At 52.5% G+C, this 24,713-nt stretch overlaps 1 protein-coding gene across 1 annotated transcript in view; it reads left to right on the plus strand.

Annotated features, from left to right (window-relative positions):
* Nucleotides 1–5,667: 5,667 nt before the first annotated feature.
* Nucleotides 5,668–24,713, plus strand: part of ACSF3 (acyl-CoA synthetase family member 3) — a 67,518-nt gene continuing 48,472 nt past the window's right edge. Inside the window, exons 1-5 of the mRNA XM_082489539.1 lie at nucleotides 5,668–5,703; nucleotides 8,884–9,615; nucleotides 11,093–11,248; nucleotides 21,359–21,513; nucleotides 21,988–22,133. Of these exons, the coding sequence (XP_082345665.1) occupies nucleotides 8,914–9,615; nucleotides 11,093–11,248; nucleotides 21,359–21,513; nucleotides 21,988–22,133 (1,159 nt within the window). The 5' untranslated portion in view covers nucleotides 5,668–5,703; nucleotides 8,884–8,913. The remainder of the gene's footprint in view (nucleotides 5,704–8,883; nucleotides 9,616–11,092; nucleotides 11,249–21,358; nucleotides 21,514–21,987; nucleotides 22,134–24,713) is intronic.

A 24,713-nucleotide genomic window follows, 5' to 3' on the forward strand; every position in this document is an offset into this window, starting at 1 on the left:
ACAATCCGTCCTCCCCAGCTTTCTCCGCCGGTGCCTCCGGAGCCGCCTGTGGTGCCAGCTCGCAGGGAAATTGGCAGCGAGCGCGGTGCAGGGATCCTCCCGCAGCTGACGGAGCCCCGCCAGGAGCAGGCAGCCCTTCTGCCAGCCACCAGCCTTGGCACGGGGGGCTGGGGGGCCGCGGGGGGCTGCCGACGCTTGGCAGCCCTTCCCCGGCATCGCGCGCCCCAGCCGCTGCGGCGGCTCTGCTGCCAAAAGCCAAACGGGGGGAGGAAAAGGGGAAAAAGGCAGAGAGAGGAGCTGGCTTCGCCGTGCCCGGCGGTGGGGGACCTGCCGGGGACGCCTTCCCCTCGCCGCGGCCAGCTGGGTGATGTCCTCGTCCCTCGGCGAAGGGCGCGGGAGCCTGGCCGTGGCGCCGGCGTTGCGCGGGGAGGCTCAGACCCATCTGTCTCCACTCATGCCCCCAGTCCGGCCAGGAAAGCCCATCCCGGGGATGGCAAGCGCCGACACAGCCCGGCTCGGCGATGCTGCATGGCGAGCACGGCTCCCGCAGACACACCTCTTACCCAGCATCCGTCTGCCGTGTAGGGGGGCCCGGGAAATTGGGAAGGGGAGAGCGGAGGAGGGACTTGTGGCGATGGGTGGGTGGTTTTGGGGTGCCCTCCGGCTGTGTGCTGCTCTGCACGGCCACCTCGGCCCCGTGCAACACGGCGTCCCCACCCCGAGCAGAGATCCTGGCCCTGGCGGTGCAGTTGTGCCATGGCTCCGTCCTGGCCGGCCATCAACTCTGCAGCCTCTCCGGCTTTTCTTCCCAAAATTACTGGTCTCGGTGTCTTTTTGAAGGGAGAAGCGGGACCATAGCTTGAGCATCCACTGAAGCCCAGGTGCTCCCAGTGCTGATTCCTCAGGAGGGTCCCTGAGGTCAAGGGACACCGGTGGGGACAGCCAGACAGGAGGCAGGGGACAGACTGCCAGCCCAGCACCCTGCTCGGCTCCAACCAAAATAAATCACTTACTGAGAGCCATAGTCATTGGGAGCCGCAGGGGTGCCAGGGCTGCCCTGTTGCCCTTTCCCCGGCCCCGTGGCACAGCCCCATGGTACTGCCCCACGGCACAGCTCGCCGGGGCAGAGCACCAGGAGTGCCAGCTGAGGCGCCAGCACACAGAGATGCTCCTGCCATCACCGTTTAACAGGTTTACCCCCTAATCGGGGATGCCTTTAATGGGGTTGGCAGGAGACACCTGGAGCCTTCTATGGGGCAGGACAAAGCTGTGCGTGAGATACACCGGCTCCGTCCCGGACTCCTGCCATGCAGCACCCAGTGTCCCCATGCAATGGGACATCCCAGCCTGAGAGCCATCGGCCAGGGATGCCGCAGCTCCTGGGATGGTGGTGAGGGTTCACGCCATAGGAAGAGCTTCAGCAGCCATCCCGGCGTGCCCCTCTGCCCACACCCCCGACCCCCGGCGGTTGTCCCCCGGCCTGCCTGTGTCACACGTGCGCCTGCCATTTCCTCAAATAAGCAGCTAATCTCCATCAATCATAATTTCGCACAATTATCATAATAGGGCCATTTTGCACTTATCCTCGCCACGTGATGCGGGAGGCACTTACGGCTCCACTTCACGCCAAGCGTCTCCGAGCTGCTCCCGTCCCTGGGGAGTCCCGATGGCAATCGTGTCCCCTGTGGGCTGACACGTCCCCTGCCACCCCGCCATGGGTAGTGGGTCCGGCAGCAGATGCTCATGCCGGAAGGGATGCAGGCATGGGAGGACAGCAGTGGGACCCCATACCTTGGCTCGTTCCCTCCCGCTACTGCAGCAGCACAAGGGTTTAAACCCCAAACGGGGACACTTAACCAGGTTTCTCCCACCATATGGCTGTGCCGGCCTGGCTCCATGCACTGTGGCAGCCTCCCAGTCACACCAGTGCCATGTGGCACGTGGTGGGGAGCATGGCCGGCAGACCCAGCTCTGACCCTCCAGCAGCCGGCAGGGAGCAGATTAGGGGGGCTGGGAGGCGATGAGGCACGAGGGCTACGGGTGGGAGATTAGGTGCTGGCAGATGGAAGGAGATCAAACACTTCACCTTGTTTACAACTCCCTCCTCAGCAGCAGTCGGGGACCCTGTCACAGGCTCTGGCGCTGCAGCCCCTTGGGCTGAGGCAGGACGGGGCTGGGGACACAGTGCCCACGGCCTCAGGGTGTCCCAGTGGGGATGGACAGGCTCCCCCATGCTGGGCTCTGTCCTCACCCCAAGCAGTGCCGCGACAGCAGCCCCCAGTGCCCCCATTCCATCCCACAACGGGTCACTGGGCTGGAGACACCAGCAGCCGCAGCGCTTGCCCTGAGCACCAAGCTCCCCATAACCCAGCGGTGTTTGTGGTGTTTACACCACTGTAGTAATTACTTTCTTTTTTTTTTTTTTTTTAATAAATACGGATGTTGCCACAAGTAAACTCTAATGTAATAAAAGCTTTCTGCTGGATCCATAATTAATCAGTGAGCTGCATAAGGGGAGCAAGTGGAAAACCCTCCTGCCAGTGCGGGCTGCAGGGCTCACACCCAGCTGGGAGGGAGGCGAGAAACGGTGGTGGCAGCTTGGGGACACCCCAGTGCCCTGGGGACCACTGCAGCAGCCCCGCAAGCCTGGGGCCAAGGGGGTCCGTGGGTGGGCAGGGATGCGGTGCACCCAGGTTTTGGCTTTTGGGGTGCCTGGCGACTCCACAGCAGCTGCATGTGCTGGGCATTTTTCTCCCAGCTGTGATGGCACATCTGGACTGACCCCCTCCCCGATGCAGCGTCCCTGCCACCCCGATATGGAGAATGGGGCTGGGTACCACGCATCCCCCGCCATGCAGCCAAACACCGGCACAGGGAGAGCTGGCACTGATGCTGCTGAATAAACCAAAACCCGCACTGGCAACGGCTGGGGCCGGCTTGGCACCGCTGGGGAGCAGCTCCCTCCCTCCCGGCCCCAGGGAGCAGAGTGTGGCTCCGGCAGCCCCCAGGAGGGACAAGGGTGGTGGGGTGCTGCTGGCAACCAGGGCTGAGCGACATCTCTGGGGATGTGGCTGAGTCCAGATGGCTGGTGGGCACCAGGTGCTGGGGGACGGAGAGGCAGAGGGTGGCTTGGGGTGGACATCTGCTGCGCACATGGCCAGCTGGCCCAGCAGCCCGCCGCGGACGAGGGGAGCACGGCCCTGTCACCCCCCTCCCTCCCCAGCGTGGAGGTCCCTGCAAAACACAGAGGGGCCACGCAGTTGCAGAGGAGCATCCCGCCTGGCACACGCATCCGTGGCTGTCACAGCCTTGTCCCCACCCCGTGTCCCCTGTCTCTGCTAGCCCTGGACACCCCCAGGACCACCGCAGAGACCCCCCTACGGGCATGTGCCCCTGAGGGGGTTAATCCCTGCACCCTACTGGGACCGGGGTTGGGGGGGGAGGCTGGTGACAGATGGCAAGTGAGAAAAGTAGAATGAAAGTGTCGGTGGCAGTGCTGGGGCGGTGGATGGCGGGAGCCGGGCACATCTGCAGGGCGGCATGTGGGCACGGGGTGTGCTGAGCCCTCCGGCAGGGGAGATGGGTGCTGGGGGGCTGGTCTGGAGCTGCTGGGGATGAGGGGTCCCTCCCGCAGCAGCTCCGCGTGGGGGAAGGCGTGGGATGGGGAGCCATGCACCAGCCCCGCAGTGGGGTGGCAGCCGCACAACGGGGAACCGTGCAATGGGGAGGGGGCTGCGCAACACTTGTGCCATGCGGAGCTGCGCATCAGGAAGCCATGCAACAGGCGGAGAGAGTCATACATCGGGGGGGGGGGGGGTGTCATGCAATGGGGAGTCACACAATGGAGGTCTGTGCGATGGTGAGGGCACTGTACAACAGGGAAGGAACCACGCGATGGGGAGGGAACCACACGATGGGGAGCTGTGCCATGAGGACGTTGTGCAACGGGGAGGCGTGAAACAGGGTGCTGCGCATCAGGAAGGTGTGCAATGGGTGGGCGCCATGCAATGGGTGACCATGCAACAGGCAGGTGTGCAATGGAGCGCCGTGCGGCACGGCCGGCGCAGGGCTGGCGGGTGCACACCCCGCCATGGCCGGGCTCTGCCCAAGGCTGGGCTCTTGTCCCCGCTTCCGCTCCCAGCCCCACTGCGCCTCGCTGGGTTGCCGGCCGCCGGCCCCGGGTGGAAACACACCTGAAGGAGGTGGGTGGGGGTCGCCCCGGCTGCCCCGCTTCACGCACCGCCGCACTCAGCCGGAAAAACAAGATTCCGGAGAAGGCTCCGGAGAACAAGGCTCCGGAGAAGGGCTGGCGCATGGCGGCTTGCACAGCACAAGGGCCATGTGCCTCTCTGCAAGGGGCTGCCCCACAGCCCGCGCCATGGCTGGACTGGCAGCATCCCGGCGCCGAGGCTGGCAGGACCGTGCGGGGAGTCCTGCGCCATCCCACCATGGCTGCACCCTCGTGCCCATCACCCATGGGTGCCCCTGGCCACGTGCCAGGAGAGAGTCCAGCTGCCCCCGTGCCCCAGCTCATGTCCCACATGTCCCCCGTTGCTGCAAATGAGTGAAAAAAAGTGAATGCAAATCTGCAGTGGCACCGGTTACAAATAATAAACTGAGCTGGGTTTCCGCTCGGTGCCGCGGGGCTGTGGTGGGGGTCGGTGCTGCCCGGCTGTCCCATGCCACGGCCCCTTCCCAGCTCCCGCCGAGCCCCTGCCCGAGCCCTGCGTGGGGCTTCGCTCCAGCCTGGCCGGGGGTGCCGGACACAGCCATAGGGCCAGGGCAGGAGGAGAACGCAGTGCCATCGCTGCTGGGCAAGTCCAGCTCAGCCACCATGTGACATCATGGCAACCTCTGTGTGTCCTGGGGATGTCTGTGTGTCCGTGGAGACGTCTGTGTGTCCCCAGGACATCTGTGCGTTCATGGCATGTCTGTGTGCCCCTGGATGTTTGTGTGTCCCTGGGGATGTCAGTGCGTCCATGAGATGTCTGTGGATCCATGGGATGTTTGTGTGTCCATGGGATGTCTCTGCGTCCATGGGATGTCTGTGTGTTCCTGGGGGTGTCTGTAAATCCCCAGGATGTCTGTGTGTCCATGGGATGTCTCTGCGTCCATGGGATGTCTGTGCATCCCTGGGGGTGTCTGTGTGTCCCCAGGATGTCTGTGTGTCTGTGGGGTGTCCCTGCATCCTTGGGGATGTCTGTGTGTCCCCACAATGTCTATGTGTCCCTGGGGGTGTCTGTGTGTCCCCTGGATGTCTGTGTGTCCCCATGATGCCTGTGTGTCCCCTGAATGTCTGTATGTCCCCCAGACGTCTGTCCCCTCCCAGAAGGCCCCATGGGTCCAGGCTCTGCGCAAGGGCCCAGGCCCTTCCTCAGCCCTGCCGAAATCCAGCTGATCGGCAGGTGGACGCCAGCAGTCCCCTGGGGCAGGCATGGACACCCACCATGACATCAGAGGACACCGTGGTGACGCCGCAGGGGGATGCAGTGACATCAGAGGCACGCCGCGACGCCATCAGGAGACCTCGGCCCCGCGGCGCGACAAGACCCGCCCCCAGTAGGCGGTTTGGGGCCAATTCTCCATAAAAAGGGTGCGGGGCGGGGGGCGGAACGCTCGTGCGCAGAACGCGCGGGCCGTGTTTCTGCCGGAGCCCGTTCGCGGGCGGACCGGTCCCCCGGTGCGCAGCGCCGCCGCCTCCAGGTGAGGCCCCGGCGGGGCTGCGGGTAGGCGGCAGCGGGGTGCGGGGCCCCGGAGCGGGCCCAGCCCCTCCCGTAAGGCGGGGCGAGCCGTGGGCCGGTGCCCTCGGGCCCGGCTCCCCTCCCCTGCGGGACCCGCTGGCCTGGGGGGTGGTAGCGGGTGTCGACACCGGCCCTCGGCCCCCGGGGCGTGAAGGGACGCCGGTGCTGTCGGCCTGTGGCAGCGCTGGGCCCGGCCCGGCCCTTTGTAAGCTGGAAGCCACAGTGCGGGGGGTTTTCCTGCTGCTGCTCTGAGGTCTGGTGTGAGTAGGGTGAGGGGCCGAGAGCTTGGAGGGTGGAAATCCTGGCTGGGGGGGAAAGAGGAATAAAATCCTTCCGTCTCGGGAGAGGTTCAGTAGCGGTTCGACCTGGTGGCTTCCAGCTTTGCGGTGATTTTGTTGTGCTGGGAGCTGGTGGGAGCTCCCCAGCTGCTTTGGTGTCTTCCTTTTGCTGTCAGAGGGTGGGGGTTGAGCCTTAACTTTCAAGGCAGCAAACCCTCACCATCTCCTGTCCAAGGCCCCCCGGTGACAAACTTATACTCTGCTGGGAGGGTTGTGTTACAGGTTATCCCTGAGCAACAGGCAGATAAAGAAAACAGTACCAGAACAGTGTTACGTTGCCCTGTCGCCGGTGTCTGTTAGTCTGCACACACTCACTCAGCACTGGTTCTCTGAAGTCCATAAACGCGCAGGCCTGGTTGAAGGTGCTGCTGTTTATTGCACCTTTAAATCTGGACTGGTGATGTGATGAAAAGAGAATAATGTAATTTTTGGAAGCGGCTGTTCTGAAGCAGCGGCTAACACCTGCTCTGGAGCTGTACAAGCAACAGCGAGTATGCCAAGTGCATTTAGCTGTGCTGGCCTGGAGCATGGCGTGATCCTGGCAAATGGTTGCTTCCAATTAATGCCCCTCTTAACTTCTCGGGCATTAACATCTTCCCAGTGAGCTGGCTTTGGGCACAGGTTAGGGGGAGGTGATTTGGTTTAGGTTGCAAATGATGTTCTCTTTATTTTATATTTTAGATTCTACAGAGAAATGGAAAGATGTCATGTGAGCTTCGGCATGACCTGTTTTGTTTATTTCCATCCTGATGGTATATTTCATGAGTGCACATGGTTACCACACTCTGGGTTTAAAGCCTCTCCCCTCCCAGATGTTTCCGCACTAAATCACAAGTTTCTTTTGCAGAAGCAGAAATTGAGGTCAATATGCAAAAGAAAATATGTGCAAAGCCAATGTCTGGCTGATGAAATGCTCTGAAGGTGGATGGGAGAGACCACAGGGCTCACAGCTATGTCTAGGCAAAAATAAACACTTGCCACTGTCAGCAGGTGTTGCCTGTGGATGTGTCTGAGCAGCCTGAGCTGAGTTAAGCTGTGTTCAGCCCATCCCTGAGTAGCTGCCAGTTCTCTGGATCCTTTTTGTTTCAGCTCCTCCCCATGGTGGGAAGCTGAGCTGAGAAGCTATTTCAGTTAAGCTGCTCCACTGATAGGTATTTGTAAAAAAATTTGTTTAAAAAAAATATTAAAAAATCAAGTCATTATTGCCAGCGTCAAGGAAATGTCACATACACTCTTGCAGAGTGAGAAGTTGTCATCCTTTGGTTATCTCCTGTTGTCACAGTATCTCTGTGGGGATACTTCAGTGATGGTGTTTAATAGCAGCCATTAGATAAACTGTGCAGTAAAGCCCTCTTTCTTTTGCCGCAGCTCTGTTCTTTCTTCTCTGCTCCCCTGTCGGCATTGGTGATGGTCTCTGTATGCTGTTTCTTGCTGAGCTTCCAGCCAGAGCTCTAGGCTCTGTGACGGGTGGGGTGTCAGGATTCTTCTGAGGCATCTCAGTCCTCTCAATTTATTGCTTCTTCCTCTTGTCTCTGGTGTACTAGTGGTCTCCGCTGCAAAGTGTTCCTGTAGTCCCATCTCCTCATTGTACTCTTATGGGATTTTGCACTCTCTGTTAACTTTTTCCCTGATGCTTCTGTGAGATTTTCCAAGCAGTGTCCAACACTATTGCACAGACCTTTCCTTTTGAAAGGGAGGATGAAACGACTGGTAAAGAGCAAACTTCAGGGACTTCTTGCCAGTTACCACAGAAGCTTTTTTGCTAACTTTTCCCATGAGCGGATAGGTTGATGTCATTGTGCTGCCTAAGCACAAAGGCAGAATATGCGACATTTGTGCCAGCTCGTCATCTTCCTGTAAAGCTTTTAATGGTGCTGGTACACCTCCCCATTCCCTTTTGGAGATTTTCTCTGTTGAAATGCCCGTGTACATCGTGTCACTGCTGTGGTGGAGTGGCTGGGCTGCGATGATGGTTGGACTGGACGCAGATCAAGCTCTGGCTGCCCAGGTGGAGCCTGGTGCCACGGTGGAGCTTGTCCTGATGCTCTGCCCGGCTCCGGGTGCTGCCAGATTGGTACTTTCAGAATTAACAATCCCACAGGTCAGCGTGTGCAGGGCTGTGCTCCCCTGCTGCTGTTTACTGGGAAAACCAGCTGCTCAGCATGGGCAGGGTTCCTGCTGCCCGTGGCTGTTTGGGAGCTGTTAACCACTTGGTCTGTCACATAACAAAGCTTTTGAGCTGAAGCGGTGTTTGTGATGGATGACCTGTCAGGTGGGAGGTTTTGGGTACTTTCTTGTATTTAGATGTACTATTGCTTGAATGAAAGTTCACGCAGGAAACAATCCTCTGCTGGGCTGAACCTTAGGAGGCTTGGATTTCATGTCCTGCTCCGTGCTGCCTAACTCGAAGCACAGAGCAAGGTGTTGGTTTACAAAGTGGTGGAAACTGCAAATTGAGAGCTAGGTACTGTTGTCTTTAATTTCTTTAAATGCTGATCCCACTGAGTAAGAATGACACCTCAAGTAGCCACTGCCTAGTGTCCTAATATTACCAATAGATGAGAACTATTTCATAATTTAAGTTAGACTGTTTTTTAGGGACGCAGAGGCTGCATAGGGAAGGGTCTCTGTCTCCTGTTCCATCTGGGCAGGGCCTAGCGCACTGGGGATGCAGCAGTCTGAACATAAACATTAATAATACAGTGGATATTATTCAAATGAAGGCTACCACTTTTCCTTTGTGGGAATAAACCCCTGGGTAATCACTGCACATACTTATCTGTTCCTATAATTGCTTTCTGCAGAATCACTTCAAAACAGACGGTGCTGGCAGGATGCTGGTCTCCCTGCTCTTCCCCCAAGTGAGCCGGCCCCTTCGATGCCTCATCCGGGACTTGAAACATTGCAGATGGGGATTGCATGGGCAGAAGAGGGCTGGCTGTCCCCACAGGGGTCTGCAAACCGCATGGGCAGCCTACAGCAGTGATGTTACCCCTGTCTTCACTAGGGCTTTGGCTTTTGGCGATAAAATCGCCATCATTGACCAAAATGGTGAGCACACTTACAGGGACCTTCTCTGCCAGAGTCTACGCTTGTCCCAGGAGATCTGTAGAGCTTTGGAGTGCTCCAGCAGGGACTTGAAGGAAGAGAGGATCTCATTTTTGTGTCCCAATGATGCCTCGTATGTGGTGGCCCAGTGGGCTTCCTGGATGAGCGGGGGCATAGCAGTGCCCCTTTACAAGAAACACCCCATACAGGAACTGGAGTATGTGATTAAGGATTCGCAGAGCGCTCTAGTCATCGCAGCAGCAGAATATGTGGAAAAAATAGCCCCTAGTGCCGAGAAGCTGGGAGTCCCGCTTCTGCTGCTTCTTAGGTCTCATACTGATGGATCTGTAAGTCATGCAGCAGTGGAAGAGGGTCCCTTGACAACCTGCTCCTCATGGAAAGACAGAGGAGCCATGATAATCTACACTAGTGGAACGACGGGAAGACCGAAAGGAGTCCTCAGCACCCATGAGAATGTGCAAGCTGTGGTGAGTGCCGCTTTCCCTCTACAAAGCTTCTGCCAAGTTACAGAGCTCTTGGCCTTCAGAGGTGATTTGGGCTTGCAAACCCCAAAGCACAATATACCTTACCACACCAAATTCCCACACAGAGCTGTGGGGCTGTATCTTGAAAGTCCTCAACACTGTTAATGTGAACACACACAAGTGTTTGAGGCTCTAAACCTTGTCCTTTCGGTGTTGTTGTGCTGCAACTGCAGCCAGGGGCAGATGGACTCTTCTCCTTGCCTTCCTGGAAAGAAGTGGTGAGACCTGTTGTAAAAAGTGTGCTTTCTTTGCAGTTTGCTTTTCTTCACCGTGACTAGGAAAGAATCTTTACCCTTAATTGGAATATAACTTAGCCCAGTACAGTACTGTGTGAAGTCTGTGCATTATTCAGCTATATATCCCCAAGGCAAAAAAATCCATTAGCTCTCTGAGCCAAAAGGAATTAAAAGTTTGAATGAGCCTGCTGACTACCTCACCAGTTGCTTATCACTGCCTGCAACTGATAGACTCATGCCATTAGGGAAAAAGGGCAGGGAATGCATTGTGCCTTATGGATGCCTCCGAGAGCTTACGTTGTTCTGGGTGCTCAGATACTGCAGTGTCGGGAGTGGTATGAAAGCCTTGATGGATAGAGCCAGGGCTTGGCTATATTGAGCAAAGAATCTATTCCCTTACAAATATGCTGATCATTTAGGGGGTGGCCTGAGCAGTCACCATCTTTTGTGTGTCTTGCAGACAAGCCTAAAACTTGCTCCCTGCCCTGTGGAAGCGGGCTGTGAATGACATGACTAAATTCCGCTGTTCAACTGTGGTTTTTATTTTTAGAAGGCTGGAAATAAGCTTTCCAGTTGCTAACACTGGGCTCTGAAGGGCATTGTTCACCCAGAAGCCTTAGGTGTAACTCTCTAGATAATTATCCTTTCATAACAGAGTATTTCAGAAGCTTGATATATTAATATTTTTTTACTAACATGAAACCTATTTTCTGTTTATCAGATGGGGATTTTTCCGCTTCTACTGACTATTCCTTACAGGTGCTAAAAGCCCAATGTCATCAGTGTCCAAACTATGTCAACAGAGTTCTGGGAAAATTATTTTTTTTGATTGCTATTTCTGCCAACTTTGCCTGTACAGCACCAGGCTAATAATCTTGTAAATCCTACTTGAAATAATTTTTGACTATTTGTTTCTCAGTAGCAAGGAACGACTTTGCTGTTGTATATGAAGACACATACTGATAAGATGCAGAACGTGTTCCTCTTGTATTCTACTTTGTGGTGGGAATGTTGCTCATGCTGACCCTAAAGGAAAGATTTCTGTGCCCAGGCATCGTTCCAGGAGGTCTGGGATTTCTGCCGCCAGCTGTGCCCAGGGGATCTGGGGCCTGGATACCTCAGGCTTTCTGAGCAGTGAGTCTTTCCTCCTTCCCTAACGCTGGGCTGTATGTTTTCTTCTGCAGACCACGGGGCTGGTTGAAAAATGGGAGTGGAAGAAGGAGGATGTTATTCTGCACGTGTTGCCTTTACATCATGTCCATGGGGTGATCAATAAGCTCCTCTGTCCTCTCTGGGTGGGAGCGACATGCATCATGTTACCCGAATTCAGTGCACAGATGGTAAGCCTGGAGGGATTGTGCGTTGTCTTTGAAATTCAGCAGCAAGACCCTGTGCATTGTAATTAGAGCAACTTTGGAAATAATTTCTTAAAGAATTCCAGCCTCTTTAGCCACTGGCTGCATGTGGTTCACAAACTGTCTGTTAAAAAACCCTTTCAGTTGGGCACTCAGTCTGGGTTAAATGTGCTCTTCTGGTGGCTACTTGTTTAAGCGTGACGTATGTAACTGTAGCGCTACACTGCCAGTCCTCATGACGTTGAGGGTCTCTGGCTGGAGGCGGGTCCTTCTAAATACCTGCTAAGAACACCTGCACCCCGAATAAGGGTTGTTAATTTCCTAGTACCAGGAAAAGTGGAAATACTGGGTTTTTCTCTTGCATGTTAGCAGTGTGCTACTTGAAATTATTCTACTTGTCAGTTATTTCATTTTTAGTAGGTTTTCATTTTCCCTTTCAATCCGGTGTCCTTGATGTTTTGTATTACATTACATGACAGAACACAGGCTTTAGAGTTTCTTGCAGCCCAGGTAAGATAAATACTGGTACTCGTCACTTTCATGGAAACATTGTTCTTCCTCTGCAGAGAAACAAGTGTTAACAGCTCTCTTGGTTTAGACTCAGCGATATGAGAGAGAGTTTGCAAATCGAGAGCTTCTTGCAGGAAAGGTAGAAAGAGGGAAAACTTACTTGAATGCAGTAGAGACACGCTTATAATGTTGTTTTCTAGCCGAGACAGGAAACGCCAGTCCCAGTGCTCTGCTTCTCATTTGTTCCTTGCTGCAGTGGCAGGCAGCCGACCTAAAGGGTGGAAGAAAAGGGATGAGAAACAGGGCAACCAACAGTAAGGTGGAAGTTTCTACAATTACTGGCCCCTGGGATCTGGCATGGTTCATCTACATCTCCCAGTGTTGTGGGGGGTGAGAGGTGTTGGGAGTCTGCAGTGTCACTGTCAAGGGAGCAGTTGGGTTTGCAGGTGCTGGTGCCACCTCATAGTAGAAAGGAAACGTGTGTTGTCAGTACAGAACTCTCTGAGAAAGTGAAAAGATCTCATCAAGCCTGTGCTTTGTAACTGAATAGGCTGCTTTACCTGTTAGTATTTACTCATATGCTGGGTGGCCTTGTCACACTGAAAGGACAAAGTGCAAAGGTGTGGGATGCACCCAGAAACCTTTGTGCTGCTGTCAGGTGAGGGTGAGCCCGGGCTCTGATCTAGGCAACTGCAGGACTGTGTGATTTTTCGTTGCTTATTTCTGTTTCTCGGAGAAGCAGCCACAGAAAATGCACGGCCTCCTTTCTTGTGTCAAGATGGCCATTACACCGGAACACTCAGTTGCTGCCTGGGCACTGGTCCTTCAGGGGGGGAAAAATCCCAGAGGGGCAGCTCTGCATTTGCATTTTCAAAGTAAATAGGTAGGATGCTGTGGTAGACGGTGACAGGAAGGTCTCCTGGCAGAGCCAAGTGCTCTTGCCTCAGTGGTCACTGACAAATTGTCTTCTGGCTGTCACCCCAAAAGTTCAGGGTGTAGTAGGGACATGTGCCCCACCAAAGCCGGGGCTCGGAGCATGTCCGGCACTGGTGATGCTGGTGAGGTGGCAGAAGAGCATGCTGGCAGCCTGGAAGCAAAGCCAAGCCCTCTGGAGGGCGCGTTTCTCCACATCCTGTGCCACCGGTGATTGATTGTCCCTCATACCCTTGTGTTTTTCTCTGCTCTCTCCCGACATCTGCAAATCAATGAGCTGATGTTGAAGGATGGGTTCAGGTGCGGGGGAGCGGGACACCCCGCCTGCTTTCTCTGATCAAAGCTCTCCCCCAGACTTGACAACCAAGGGCAAGCGGGGACAGTGCTGGAGGGCGTCCGCTTGACCCTGGAGGTTGAACTTGGGCAGGGAGGTCGGGGTGGCAGGCGTGCCTGCCACAGCAAGTGCTCTTCCGAGGGCTCTCAGGTGCATTCAGGCTCTGAAGGACGTCATTTGCTTTTCTATTTTTTTTTTTTTTTATTATTCCCTTTATTTTTCCGAGGGCCTCCCCTGGGAGCTTGAAGTGGTTTGATCGACACTACAAAGAAAGCACACGAGGGTAAATAAGGCTTTCTTGTGGAGTTTAATGCAAGCTGCCTTTCAATTCCAGTCTATTTTCACCAGCTGTTTACAAAATGCCCTTTGCTACCGAAATCAGCTTTCAGAAAAGCAGCAGTTTCGGTGGAGGATTTTGCAAAAGGAGCCTGAGTTTTGCTGTGTGCTTTTTTCCTTCGCTGCACCTTGAGAAAGCAGCCAATTATAGTGTGATATAAAGAAACTCGAACGGCAGCTAAAACACTTGACAGGCTGATCAAAACAAGGCTAGGAACTTACTCTCAACCTGCTGCAGACATATTTAGCCTTGAGTGATACTGGCAAGGGTTCAAGAGAAACCGCAGCAGCATGCCCAATGTGTGTTTGGTTTCTAATCACTAACACTTCATTATACAAAATAAATACTTTATTATTACAGTGTTTATTAAATTACATAATTTGCGGCGTGCCTTATAGTTGTGGATACAGATGCCAGTCTGGTTTCGGTGATCATAATAATGCGCTTTTTTTCCTAGTTAGAAGTCGTTTCAAGCCCTGGACCAAGGCTTGCTTGTCGTTCCCTGCAGTGCAGTGTTAGGAGGTGGCATCTTTTAGACCCTTCTGTCTGCTTTTGGTAGCTGTCCAAGGAAAGGTTAAAAATAAAGATTGTGGAGTAACCCCAGTGTCCTGACCAACATCCACTCTCTTACTAAAACAGCATCTGATGTCCGTGGCTGCATGCAAGCTATTGCTGAGGCCACAAGGGCTCATTAAAGTGTATTGAGATGCCTCAAGCGTGAAAGTTGCTGCATAAAATCAGATTCTTTTTATTAAATGAGGACATCCATTACTTTACACTAGCTACTGTACATGCTATAATTCACTTTATAGCACCATCTGTTAAGACTGTCTTGCTTGAGCTTTTTGTAGCATCTTTTTATTGTAAGTTATTAAAAAATATAGCTGCATCTATTAATCATTTATTAATAAAGGGTTTATAAATGGACTCTTAATTTCCAGCATTACAGTCCACTTGTACATGATGTGCTAAGTCCTCTGGTGCGTGTACTCCTTGTGGTGCAGCATGTCTCCATAGGGATCCCTTCTCAGGCCGCTGCCTGGAGACCGTGGGAGCGGAACCCAGTGCTCCAGGGTGTGCTTCTGGCGCTTGGGAATGACAGCACTGACTGCGGGGGGAGATGTTTCAGCTCTGCTGTGAGCATGTGGACTCGGAGTGGGCAGGAGAACAGTAGTGGGCCTGAATGTGCGTTCCTCCCAGCAGCTGTGTGGGGCAAAGGTGGCTCTGATGTGTGGTGTTTTGGTGTGGTTTTTGTTTTTTGTTGTTGGTTTTTTTCAAGGGTGAGAACTGGGAGGACAGAAACCTCCTTTGGAGCCAGAGCAAGCTGCAGCCTAAGTGTCCCTATATGATCCTCCCATCATAGCTTGCTTTCAACTGAGTTTACTTCTCCAGCTGCACTGTTCCTGTTTGCAGGCAGCCAGCATTTCTCAGCTGCTTCTGAACCTGTTTGAAGTGCCTGCCTTTTTTCTTATGCAGGAGTAGAAACTTTAAAGGCGCTGGATTTATATAGTTTTTCTGCAAATTGCTCCGCAGTGGAGAAGAGATACTATTAATGCCTCTGCCTAATGAAGGACTGCAGTGTGAGCCACCTTCTACCGGGCGTCAGAGAAAGCCCATGGGCAAGTGCTTTTTGGAGCAGTTGGGGTTTGCACCAAGCAGGCACTACAGCATCCATTCCCCAGCAACTCCCTCTCTGCATCTCCCTTCCTGACATTGATTCAGTGATGGCTGCTAAGGCTGAGCACACCCTGTGGTGTGACTTTTACTCAGAAATGTCAGCGAGTCTAGAGAGACAGACCCAGGGGAAGCCAGGCATTCTCCGTGCTGGTGCTCTTGCCATGACAGTATGTTGTACGTTGACAGCCCCATTTTGGCCCAGAACTTGCCTATCTGGGACACCCTGCAGACAGGAGCCTTTTGGAGCGAGCTGTGAGGTCACAGTGTCTGCTTTGCAGGATCCTCTGCTGGGGCTTTCGGCCGATGTGGATCCACTCCGAGTTTAAATGATGAGAATGGCTTCTCTTTGCCTTGGACCACCTCTGATCTTTCCCTAAGGGAAAGATGTTCTGATAGCAAAAGGATCCCTGTCAGCTCTTCACATTAATAAATGTGAGATCAGATCCCAGGAGGTCTTTAAGTTTTATGTGCAGGAGGGGAAATAAAAGTATTCAAAAACATGAAGGACAAAACTTGCTCTCATGAATGATGGGGGAAGCTTATAGAAATCTCAACTCTGTGCGACCTAGTTGTGGTGTGTGCTGCCCATTTGACTCTGCTGGGCAAGTTTTGAGCTGTGGTGTGCTGCCTGCAGAATGACAACACTGTCTGTGCCCTGCAACCGCTTCCATGATAAATATGCCGAGATGCAGATTTATTGCCCTAAAGCTCCAAAAGGAGCTGTTGTTTTGGTGCCAGTGTTAATGCATGTCTGACTTAAGGTGCCTCCAAGGATCAAGCCCTCTAAAAATTATACCCAGTTTTACAATGTCACACGCAAAGCCATCAAAATTGTTAATTTCATTTGGACCCTTCTTTCTGGGCGTTTGTCCTGATGGGAATGATGAGTGCCCAAAGCTAGTTTGTGATTTGGGACTAATTCCCCCAGTGTGCTGCAAACATGCTGTCACCCGCAGCAGCTTTCTCCTGTGGTGGGAGCATGCTGTAGACCTGATGCTCGTTGAGGTTTTTTGCATCTGAGGTATTGCTCCAGGGTCACTGCTGGATTGTATGGTTACACCCCTGGCTTCCTTGTGAACACCAGCAGCCTGTGCTCCATCTGTGAGCAAACTGTTTGTCCTTGCTGCTGCTGTTATCTGTGGGGACCAGGCTGGGCTGAGGCTGGGTGCTGATGCTTTATACCTTTGCTGGGCTGTGCAGGGAGATCTATGGCTCAACAGTCACCGTTGCCTCCGGGAAGGAGAAGCATGCACTGCAGTGAGCCTCTTCCCTGGATCTGTCACTTCTGCAAACATCACTCTGGGCAGCTCTTTTAGTTTATTTCTGAAAAAAAAAAAAAAAAAAAAAAGGCAAATCCAAGGAGAGGAGTCTGATTTCCAATAACCAAGCGCCGCTAGGACGCTGCTGGTAGTGTGCTGGGGATTGCGTCTCCCATTCAGTTTCAGCTGGAAAAAGGCAATTGTCTTTTCGTCCATTAATGGGAGGCTTCAGAGGAGTAATTTTATTTCAGACTCAAAGAGGAGTCAGTGGAGGGAGGAGCAGGTCACTAGTGAATGGATTATGTTTGATCACTTCTCGCAGACCTGGCTTTAAAAAGTTAGAGTTTTTCTTCCCGTCTCCCCAGATCTGCCGTCTGTCCTCAGCATCTGTTACGGAGTAATGTCTTTTGATGTGTGTGGGGAAATATAAAAAATGGAACCAGAGCCTGTCATATTTACTTATATTACCAGGTCCCAGGGAAAGCACTTGCTCCTTTCAGTATGCCTACAGCATAGGAAGGGTTTAAAAGCTTCAGCCTGGAATGCAGAGGGGCCATCAAACTGCACTGATGAATAAATGATTAAAACCAGAGTCATGCAGAGCGCAAACAGTTTGGGGTTATAACAAACATGAGATGAAGCCACCAAGGGCCCAATTTTCCTTTGAAGAGAAGAATGTTTCTTTCTCTGTATATTGCTCACAAAGCATCTGCGGCTTGGTCCTTAGGAGAGAGCAGAGCTCCCCTTGATGCTCTCCCATCTCATGTCGTACCTGGCTGCCTTAGTCGGGGATAAACTGGCGTCGGATGTGGGTTCGTGGTCCTGCCATCCCTTTGGTGCTTCTGTAGAGTTACGGGAGCTTTCTGTCCTCGGCGTTAGGCACAGGGTCTTACCAAACGAGGAGCTGGTTTGGCTGCAGCCGCGTTGCTGCCTGTTGCTCTCGCAGAGCTCTGAAAATTGCAGGCAGCCCTTTTCCTCGCTGGCGGTGCTACCCCACACGGCAGCAATCGATGCAAAACACAAACCCATCTCCCTGATCAAAAGGGAAGTAAAGGGATGATTTAACCTTGCATTAGGGGTATTGTTACTTTTGAAAAGGTTTAAAAAAAATTCAATAACAACCAAAAATGATACAATAATTTTATAGAAGAGAGGAGCTGTTGTATCTGTCAATAGAGGCAGCAGCATGGGCTGTCTATTAGCTGTTTGTGGCCTGATGGGAAAATCCATGCTGATATTCGAATCCTGTTCAGCTTTTAGGCATTTTTGGCTGCATCTCTTCTGGCTGTTTTGAGGATTCCTGTATCAGACAAAGTCTTGCAAGATTTAGCATACAAATGGTTGTTGTCACCTTCTCTTCTCTTTTTTTTGCATTAGAAGATGTCCAGATGTTGGTAGGTTTGGTGTTTTCTGTCAAGTTTATGGCATTGCGCATCTCCCTCTAAAGGTGAGGCCTCTGTAAGGGGAAAAAAAAGTTACTGCTTTTTCTCCTCTGTGTTTACGTATCTTGCTTCAGGTGATCTTAGCAGATCTAGAGGCTGGTTGGGAAGGTTGCTGTATGGAAGGACCATCTCTTGGAGAAGCTTGCATGTTCCTCTGTCCTCAATCACCACCATGCTATCTGTGTGCTGGAAGAAATACGTGGGAAAAATCTTGCAGCTGTCTCTCACTGGACTTGTTTTGTACCCACTGGTGTAATTTTCTCTCTCTCTCTTCCACCCCCACCCCCCGCCCCCTGTTTACTGGTGGCAAAATCCCACTGGCCGGCCCATGGAATTGCCCAGATATGCTTTTGTGCAGTGGGAGGGGAAGAAAATCAGGAATGTAGGGCTGACGGGAAGGCTTTTGGGAACAGAAGGTCTCCCAGTTCTTTGCTGGCTCAGGCAGCCTGGTCCTGTAAGTGTGCCCTGGGCTTTTGCTGCCATTCTTGCTGATAGGAAGCTGTTCCCACTCTTGCTTTCTTGCAGTTGGAAACTTTTTGTTTCTAGCCCTTGTTTATTTTAAAAGGAATCTTGGTCCATCTCCTGAACATCTTCCATCGGAAGACTGCCCCTTCCCTTGTGTCCAGTGAGTGCTCAGTGCAAAGTCTGGTAGCTGTGGCACGCAGTGCTGTGTTTGCCTCCAGAATCCATGGCTATTTAAAAGCACTTGGAGTCCTGAGGTGTCAGGTGAGCAAAATAAAATGAAATGATGGGCTGCCAATATCCTGTCCACAGGTAATTGATGTGGTGACGGTGACACATGGGATAACAGAGAGGGGGAGATTGATTGTGCTGCTCTAAGCCTGACAGTGTTGGAGGATGCTGTTGTGCTGGAAGGGCAAAGCTGGCCTCTTGCTATGAGCCTGTCCAAGCCCCAGGGTTGATTGATTAGTCCCAGGTAACGAGACTTTCCCAGATCCTTCTCTCAAACTGTGAAGTTATAGTTATAAAACAGAAATAGCTGTTACAGATGGCTGGGCAGTGACAAGCCCTCCGGTCAGCTTGGGTCTGTGGAGGGCTTGGGGCTGCCAGCTTTGTACCACGGCTCGATGCTTAGTACCGTTAAAACATGTGGGTAGGATCCAGATTTGGCTGAGCAGGAGCGGAGCAGGTGGAGATGTTTGGTTGTCAGCAGATCACCCCGGCAGCTGGTGGCACAAATCCAAAGGCAGCTGCTTATCTTCAGGAAGGGGCTGTTGCTGGGGCGAGTTGGACTGACACAGAAAAAGCTGCTCCCATGTCTGGAGTGGCGGTAGGGAGGGTTTTATCTAGGGCAGGAGCTGAGCAGGTGTGCAAGGACAGGGGATTCTGGGGTGCAAGGGAGATCTGCTGTGTTTTGGAGTGATGGTTTGGGTTTTTTTCAAATCCATGTGAAAATAATTCTGCTCTGTGGCCAGACTGGAAGTCTTCTTGCACTCCCCACAGCTGCTCCGGACTTGTGAAGGCAAAAAAAAAAATTCACACGGTGAGGATTGAACAGCCCCAAGCATCTGTCTCCAGTCAATTCTTTCGGCACAGTCCTGATCCCTGCTTGCCATCACACATCTTTCCCTGCCCAAGGCAATGGCTCTTGGGAGCACCAGGCTGAGAAGAGCAGACCCACGCATTCAGCACCTGGCTTTGGAGACATCCTTCTCCATCCTGCTGCCTCAAATGGGAAAGATACTGAGGGCCTGAAGAGAAAAAGATCTTTGGGGAAAGAGGCTGGGGGGAATATGGTGGGGGTTAGATCCTTCTAAATGCAATTTTGCCTATTCTAGATTGTTTTAGGGGATCATGCTGATAGGTGGGGTTTCTGCAAGGGAGTGTGATGTTCCTTCTCTGAGCATGTCACCCATAGCAGTCTGGGCAAGTCCTATTCCTCCTCTGCTTTCCCTGATGTTGAGGGGGTCTTGCAGTATTCATGTCCCAGTTCCCAAGGTAGCCAGGGGGTTTCCACCTTGTGCATTTGTCTCGGCCCATCGAGGACTATCTCTGGGCTGGGAGGCAGTGTGAACTCCCTTCTGTTCAGTGGGACAGTGCCTTTGTTGGATATGTCCTGCTCTATTAAGAATAACAACATGGTGGTGGTGGGTTGGTTTTTTTTTAGGAGCTGATTGTTCTGAAGCAGTGGAGTGAGAGAAGCGGGGGGAGGCAGCGCCGATGCAGTGAAGTAGAAAGTAATGAAATGGAGCCCGAGTGAGCAGGACGGAGGGGAAGGAGGCAGAGTGACAGCATGAAGGAGAATCACTTGTTCACCTTCAATCAATTCCTGCTTTTTCTTGCTGTCGCACGCGCCTGTGTGCAGCTGAGCGTGCGCAGGCGGGGAGGGGAGAGGCGGCGCGCGTTGTCAGGAGCTGTTAGGAAATACATTTGTCAACAACGGGGCAGGGACCGGAGTGAAAGGAAAGAGGCGGCCGTCACCATAGCCTTTTATTTATTGATGGCTTTGGATCGTTCCTGTCTTGGGAAGAGCTTACCTAGGGGGTAGAGTGGCAAGGTGTGGGAGGAACGGACCCAGTTGCAATATTTATGGCTCTTACCCTTTGCTAACTGCTCCCAAGTGGGGCTGCTCAGCAAAGACAGCAGCCGGGGTTCGCTCGGTCTTCATCCACACCCAGCAGAACTGGCTCCTGGAATTTGCCCCCATTTGTAGTTCCCACAGGTTAGCAGGCATTGCAGCTGAAGAACATCTGTCCCACAGGACCGTTCCTCTCAGGACGAGGGCAGTTGGTGAAGCTGCCCTCCTGGCTAGCTGCTGTCTCCTGGCTGCAGCTGTTTTACTTGTGGTTTCTGATGGCTGATCTGGGCTTGCTGGGGGCACATCTCTTTGTGCCCGCTGGCCAGAAGGTGACCATTTCCAAGTGAAGTCTCACTTCCAGTTCAAGTGCGTGATATCTCTCTTCCTAGCCCCACCATCCGTTTTAAAAGCATTTCTCCCTCAAAAGTTTGAGTCTGTGGGCTCCTACCTGTGTGTCGTGTTCTTTGGATGTGACAGTGTCTTTCCAAAGAAGAGCTCCTAGGCTTTGAAAAGCTGGTGGCTTTGTGTAGCCTCTGAAGAGCTGTACACGGTAAGGGAATTGATTGTGCCACAAGCTTCTGTCTTCATGAGCAAAATCTTGGCTGTAACATGACGGTATTAAAATTGCCATTTCCATCATCTTGTGCTCATTAAGAGTGAAAGCAGGTGGGTGATGCACTGGTGGGATGAGAGAGTTGAATATTGTGCTTTGGGCAATAACAGGCATGGTGAGGGTTGGGAGCTGCTGTTCTGGGCATGGATGAGGTGCGTACAACAGGCTTCCAGTTGTTTGTACTTTCCAGAAGTGTTTGACTGTTTGTGAGCAGCCCATGGTGGCTTTGTTTTGAACAAGCCTGTTGCACTCCTGTACCTCAGTTTCCCCTTGCACCGTACAAAGGAGCAGTAGAAGGGCTCACTGCCTCATGAAGTGTTTGCAGAGCCCTCACTTGTGAACCTCTTCAAAGGTGCTGAGGAGTTAGCACTGACAGCGCTGACGATTGCTTCCCTCTACACTTCACATTGAGGTGTATTTTTTTATATGTGTATGTTCCCTTCCTTTATAGGTTTGGAAGAAGTTACTAAGCTCCCAAGCTCCCCATATCAGTGTCTTCATGGCAGTGCCCACTATCTATGCGAAGCTGATAGAGTATTATGACAAGCATTTCTGTCAGCCACAAGTCCAGGATTTCGTGCGTGCCTTTTGCCAGGAGAACATCAGGTAGGGGAGCGATGCCCCTCTGCACTGGGCAGGGGCTGCTGGTGACTTGTTGTCCCCACCGTAGATCTGCCAAGGTTTATTTCAGCTTCACCTCTTTGCAGTGCTGGTGGTTGTGCTTTAGTGTCTCTTTGACAAGAACCAGGATGACATTATTTAATTATGAGCCACTCTTGCATGGTAAAGCCAGAAGGGGTCTGCATGCTCATTGTATGTGTCACCCTACGTAACACAAGACTTTGTCCTGCACCCCCAGCTTGTACTGCAGTACCTCCCTTAGGAGGCTGTCCCAGCTTGACTTAAAACCCATATCAGACAGAGTGTCTTCTATATGTGAGGAACATTCTTGGTAGCAGTTAAAAAGCTCTTGGGGATTCTGTCTCAAGGTTTTATGTAGGAGCAGGCTTTATGTGTTAGACTGCAAATTCCCTGGAGCAAAGATGACGTTCGATATTTATATGGCGTTTCCTTGTGCAGGTTAATGGTGTCAGGCTCAGCAGCCCTGCCTGTGCCTGTCCTGGAGAAGTGGAAGAGCATCACTGGTCACACGTTGCTGGAGAGGTATGGGATGACTGAGATTGGGATGGCGCTTTCTAACCCTTTGCATGGAGTCCGTGTCCCAGGTAGGAGTCTCTAGAGGGTGCACACCGTTGGGAAGCATTTGGCTGTGAAGTGTTCTTTTTTTTTTTTTCTCATCACAAAGACTACACGTCTAATCACCATTTGTTGTGATTGAGGAGCAGGCTATGGTAGGAACAGTGATGCTGGTAGGGGAATTGGCATTGGGAAGCCAGAAAGGGGCATGGGTGTGAGAAGTGGCTGATGGGTTTCCCTGGGATCACTGGCCATGGTGGATTGGCAAAGCTGTGTGCAGAGCTTGCACTGGTGCATGCTGACCTGATCAGCCAGGCTGGTTCTGCCTAGGAGGCAGCGTCCATATTGATGCATTATTATGTCCAAAGTCTCACTTCAAGCACTGCAGTGGGACTGAATCTTCAGCTTCTGCTCTGTGAAGTTGTATTTGTGTGCAGTGTTGACACAGGATTCCCCACGCAGCAGTTCATGTCCAACCGTTTGGTACTGAACATTTAAAATAGGATGTCTGCTCACTCTTATTTTAGTGCAAGTTTCTTGACTCTTGAGGAATTAGAAATTGTCACACCTCGTTGTACACTCTGGTTCTGTTCTCTCCTTGTCTCCCCTCGCTTCTCTTAGCTACACTTTGTGACTCCTCTCATTATCTGTAGTTTATGTAATCTAGAAATAAATTGATCTGAAACATTAAAAATATGAAATGCCCCCACCCTCCCTTTGGTTAAAAACGTGGCCATCTGTCTGCCAAGCAACCCAGCCCACCACCATGCCACCTTCTCCTCCCCACATGCTGTCTGCACATGCATGGCACCATATGCATCGTCTTGGTCTCTGGTGTCTTGGGGACCACAGTTACCCAGGGGGGCTGTCCTGGGTGTCTTGGCTTCCCATAGCACCCCAGTCTCATGGGATGCAGAAGCCATGTGCCTGTAGGGATCGCAGAGGGAGAGGAGAAGCCACAGCTCCCTCAGCACTGGCTCCTCAACCTGAGAACAGCTGAGGGGCAGCACAAAATACAAACCCTAGCTTACTTCTGCAGAGTAGCTGTAGTTCCCCCACCCCAGCTCAGCCAGTGTTCCCTTCCCCCAGAAACCCTGTCCCTGCAGGCGGGAGAGGGAAGCAGGCAGGGAAATGAGATTCCCACCTGCTCGAGCTCTCAGTGATCCCCACGCTGCAGGGAGACAGTGCAGTTTGAATGTCCCTGTGGCCTGATTATATTTGCTTTTCATTCATCTTCAGGAGGGGAAATGAGTGGAGGCTCTAGAAATTTCCCAGGAGAAAAAAAAAAGGAGAAAGGAAGTAAGACTGAAAATAACATGGGCAAGACCGATGTCTGGTACCTGGGTCTGCAGGGGAGCTGGGGACAAATCCTCTCATGCAGCTACAAGCAGAGGGGCTGGGGATAAAGGCTGGCTGACCATCACTCCAGCCGCTGTGCAGGGGCTTGCTGCAGCCCCGAGAGGGGAGAGAAGGATCTTACAGAGGTGTGGATCGGTGAGAGACCTTACAGAAAGAAGGCTGTAATTGAATAGGCTTGATTAATTTATTTCAGGAAGTGTCAGTTGGGAAGCAGATGGGTGAAGCTGAGGTATAATTTACTGGAGCTGTGAAAAAGCTTTTGATATAGTACCCCATTAGAGGCTGGGATGTAAGGTCGCCACAGAGCATCCAGTGCGAGAGAGCCAACTGGGAAATGCAGTGGACCAGAGGCTGGGCAGGAGGAGGAGTGAAGCGTCCACAGAAAAGACCTCAGATGGCCCTGGTGTTATAGGGATGGATGCTAGGCAGCGGTGACCACAGACCCACGTGCTGGTCAAAGCACTGAGAGCACTGTAAGCGTGGCACTTTTCCCCTTGGGTAAATCCAGGGATCCTCACGCTTGCCCAGGGGATTTCTCTCAGGTTGGAAGCAGTACATGTCCTTCTCTGCTGCTTCATGAGCTCCTGCCTCTGAGGAAAGGTCCTGGGGCTTCCCTCACCGGCTTCCACCCACTTGGTGTAGCTGGGGGAAGGATCAAGTCCCTGGTGCCTGCCTGTCCTGCCTGTGTCACCACCGGTGTCTCTGGCAGTGTGGCACCGCTCTCCACCTGCAGCGCAGGTCTGAAGGGGCAGGCACGGGTGGGCGGCTTTAATTTCCAGAAGAAGAAAAGATGAAAGATTTGAAAGATAAATGTTTGCTTGTATATTGTTAAAACCCTGCTTAAAATGCCTCTGTTTTCACCAGCTCTCATTCTAATCCCCCCTGGTGCTGTTACTGTGAAGGGAGATGAATAATTCATGGATGGAGAATGCCTCACTGGGCCTAATCACCACTTTAATTGGAGGTTTAGATCAGAGGCGGCTAATAGCTCCTACAGCGGGGACTCCGTGTATTGTTGACAGTGAGATCGTTGAGTGCCTTATCGTTGGCCTGTTTCAATTCTCCCAGGACACCACCGCACATAACAGCATCGAGGTCCCCAGATACCGAAGGACACAGACCGCAGGGCCAATTAAATTTATCTGGGAAGAGCTGACAACTTTTTTAAACAGAGAGGAGAACCGGTGAAAGAATAATAGTGTCACTCCTTCCTGTCTGGAGCCCGGCTGATGCTGCCTGAGCTGACACCG

This window comes from Vanellus vanellus (genome assembly GCF_965231255.1).
Source record: "Vanellus vanellus genome assembly, chromosome: 12".
NCBI lineage: Eukaryota > Metazoa > Chordata > Aves > Charadriiformes > Charadriidae > Vanellus > Vanellus vanellus.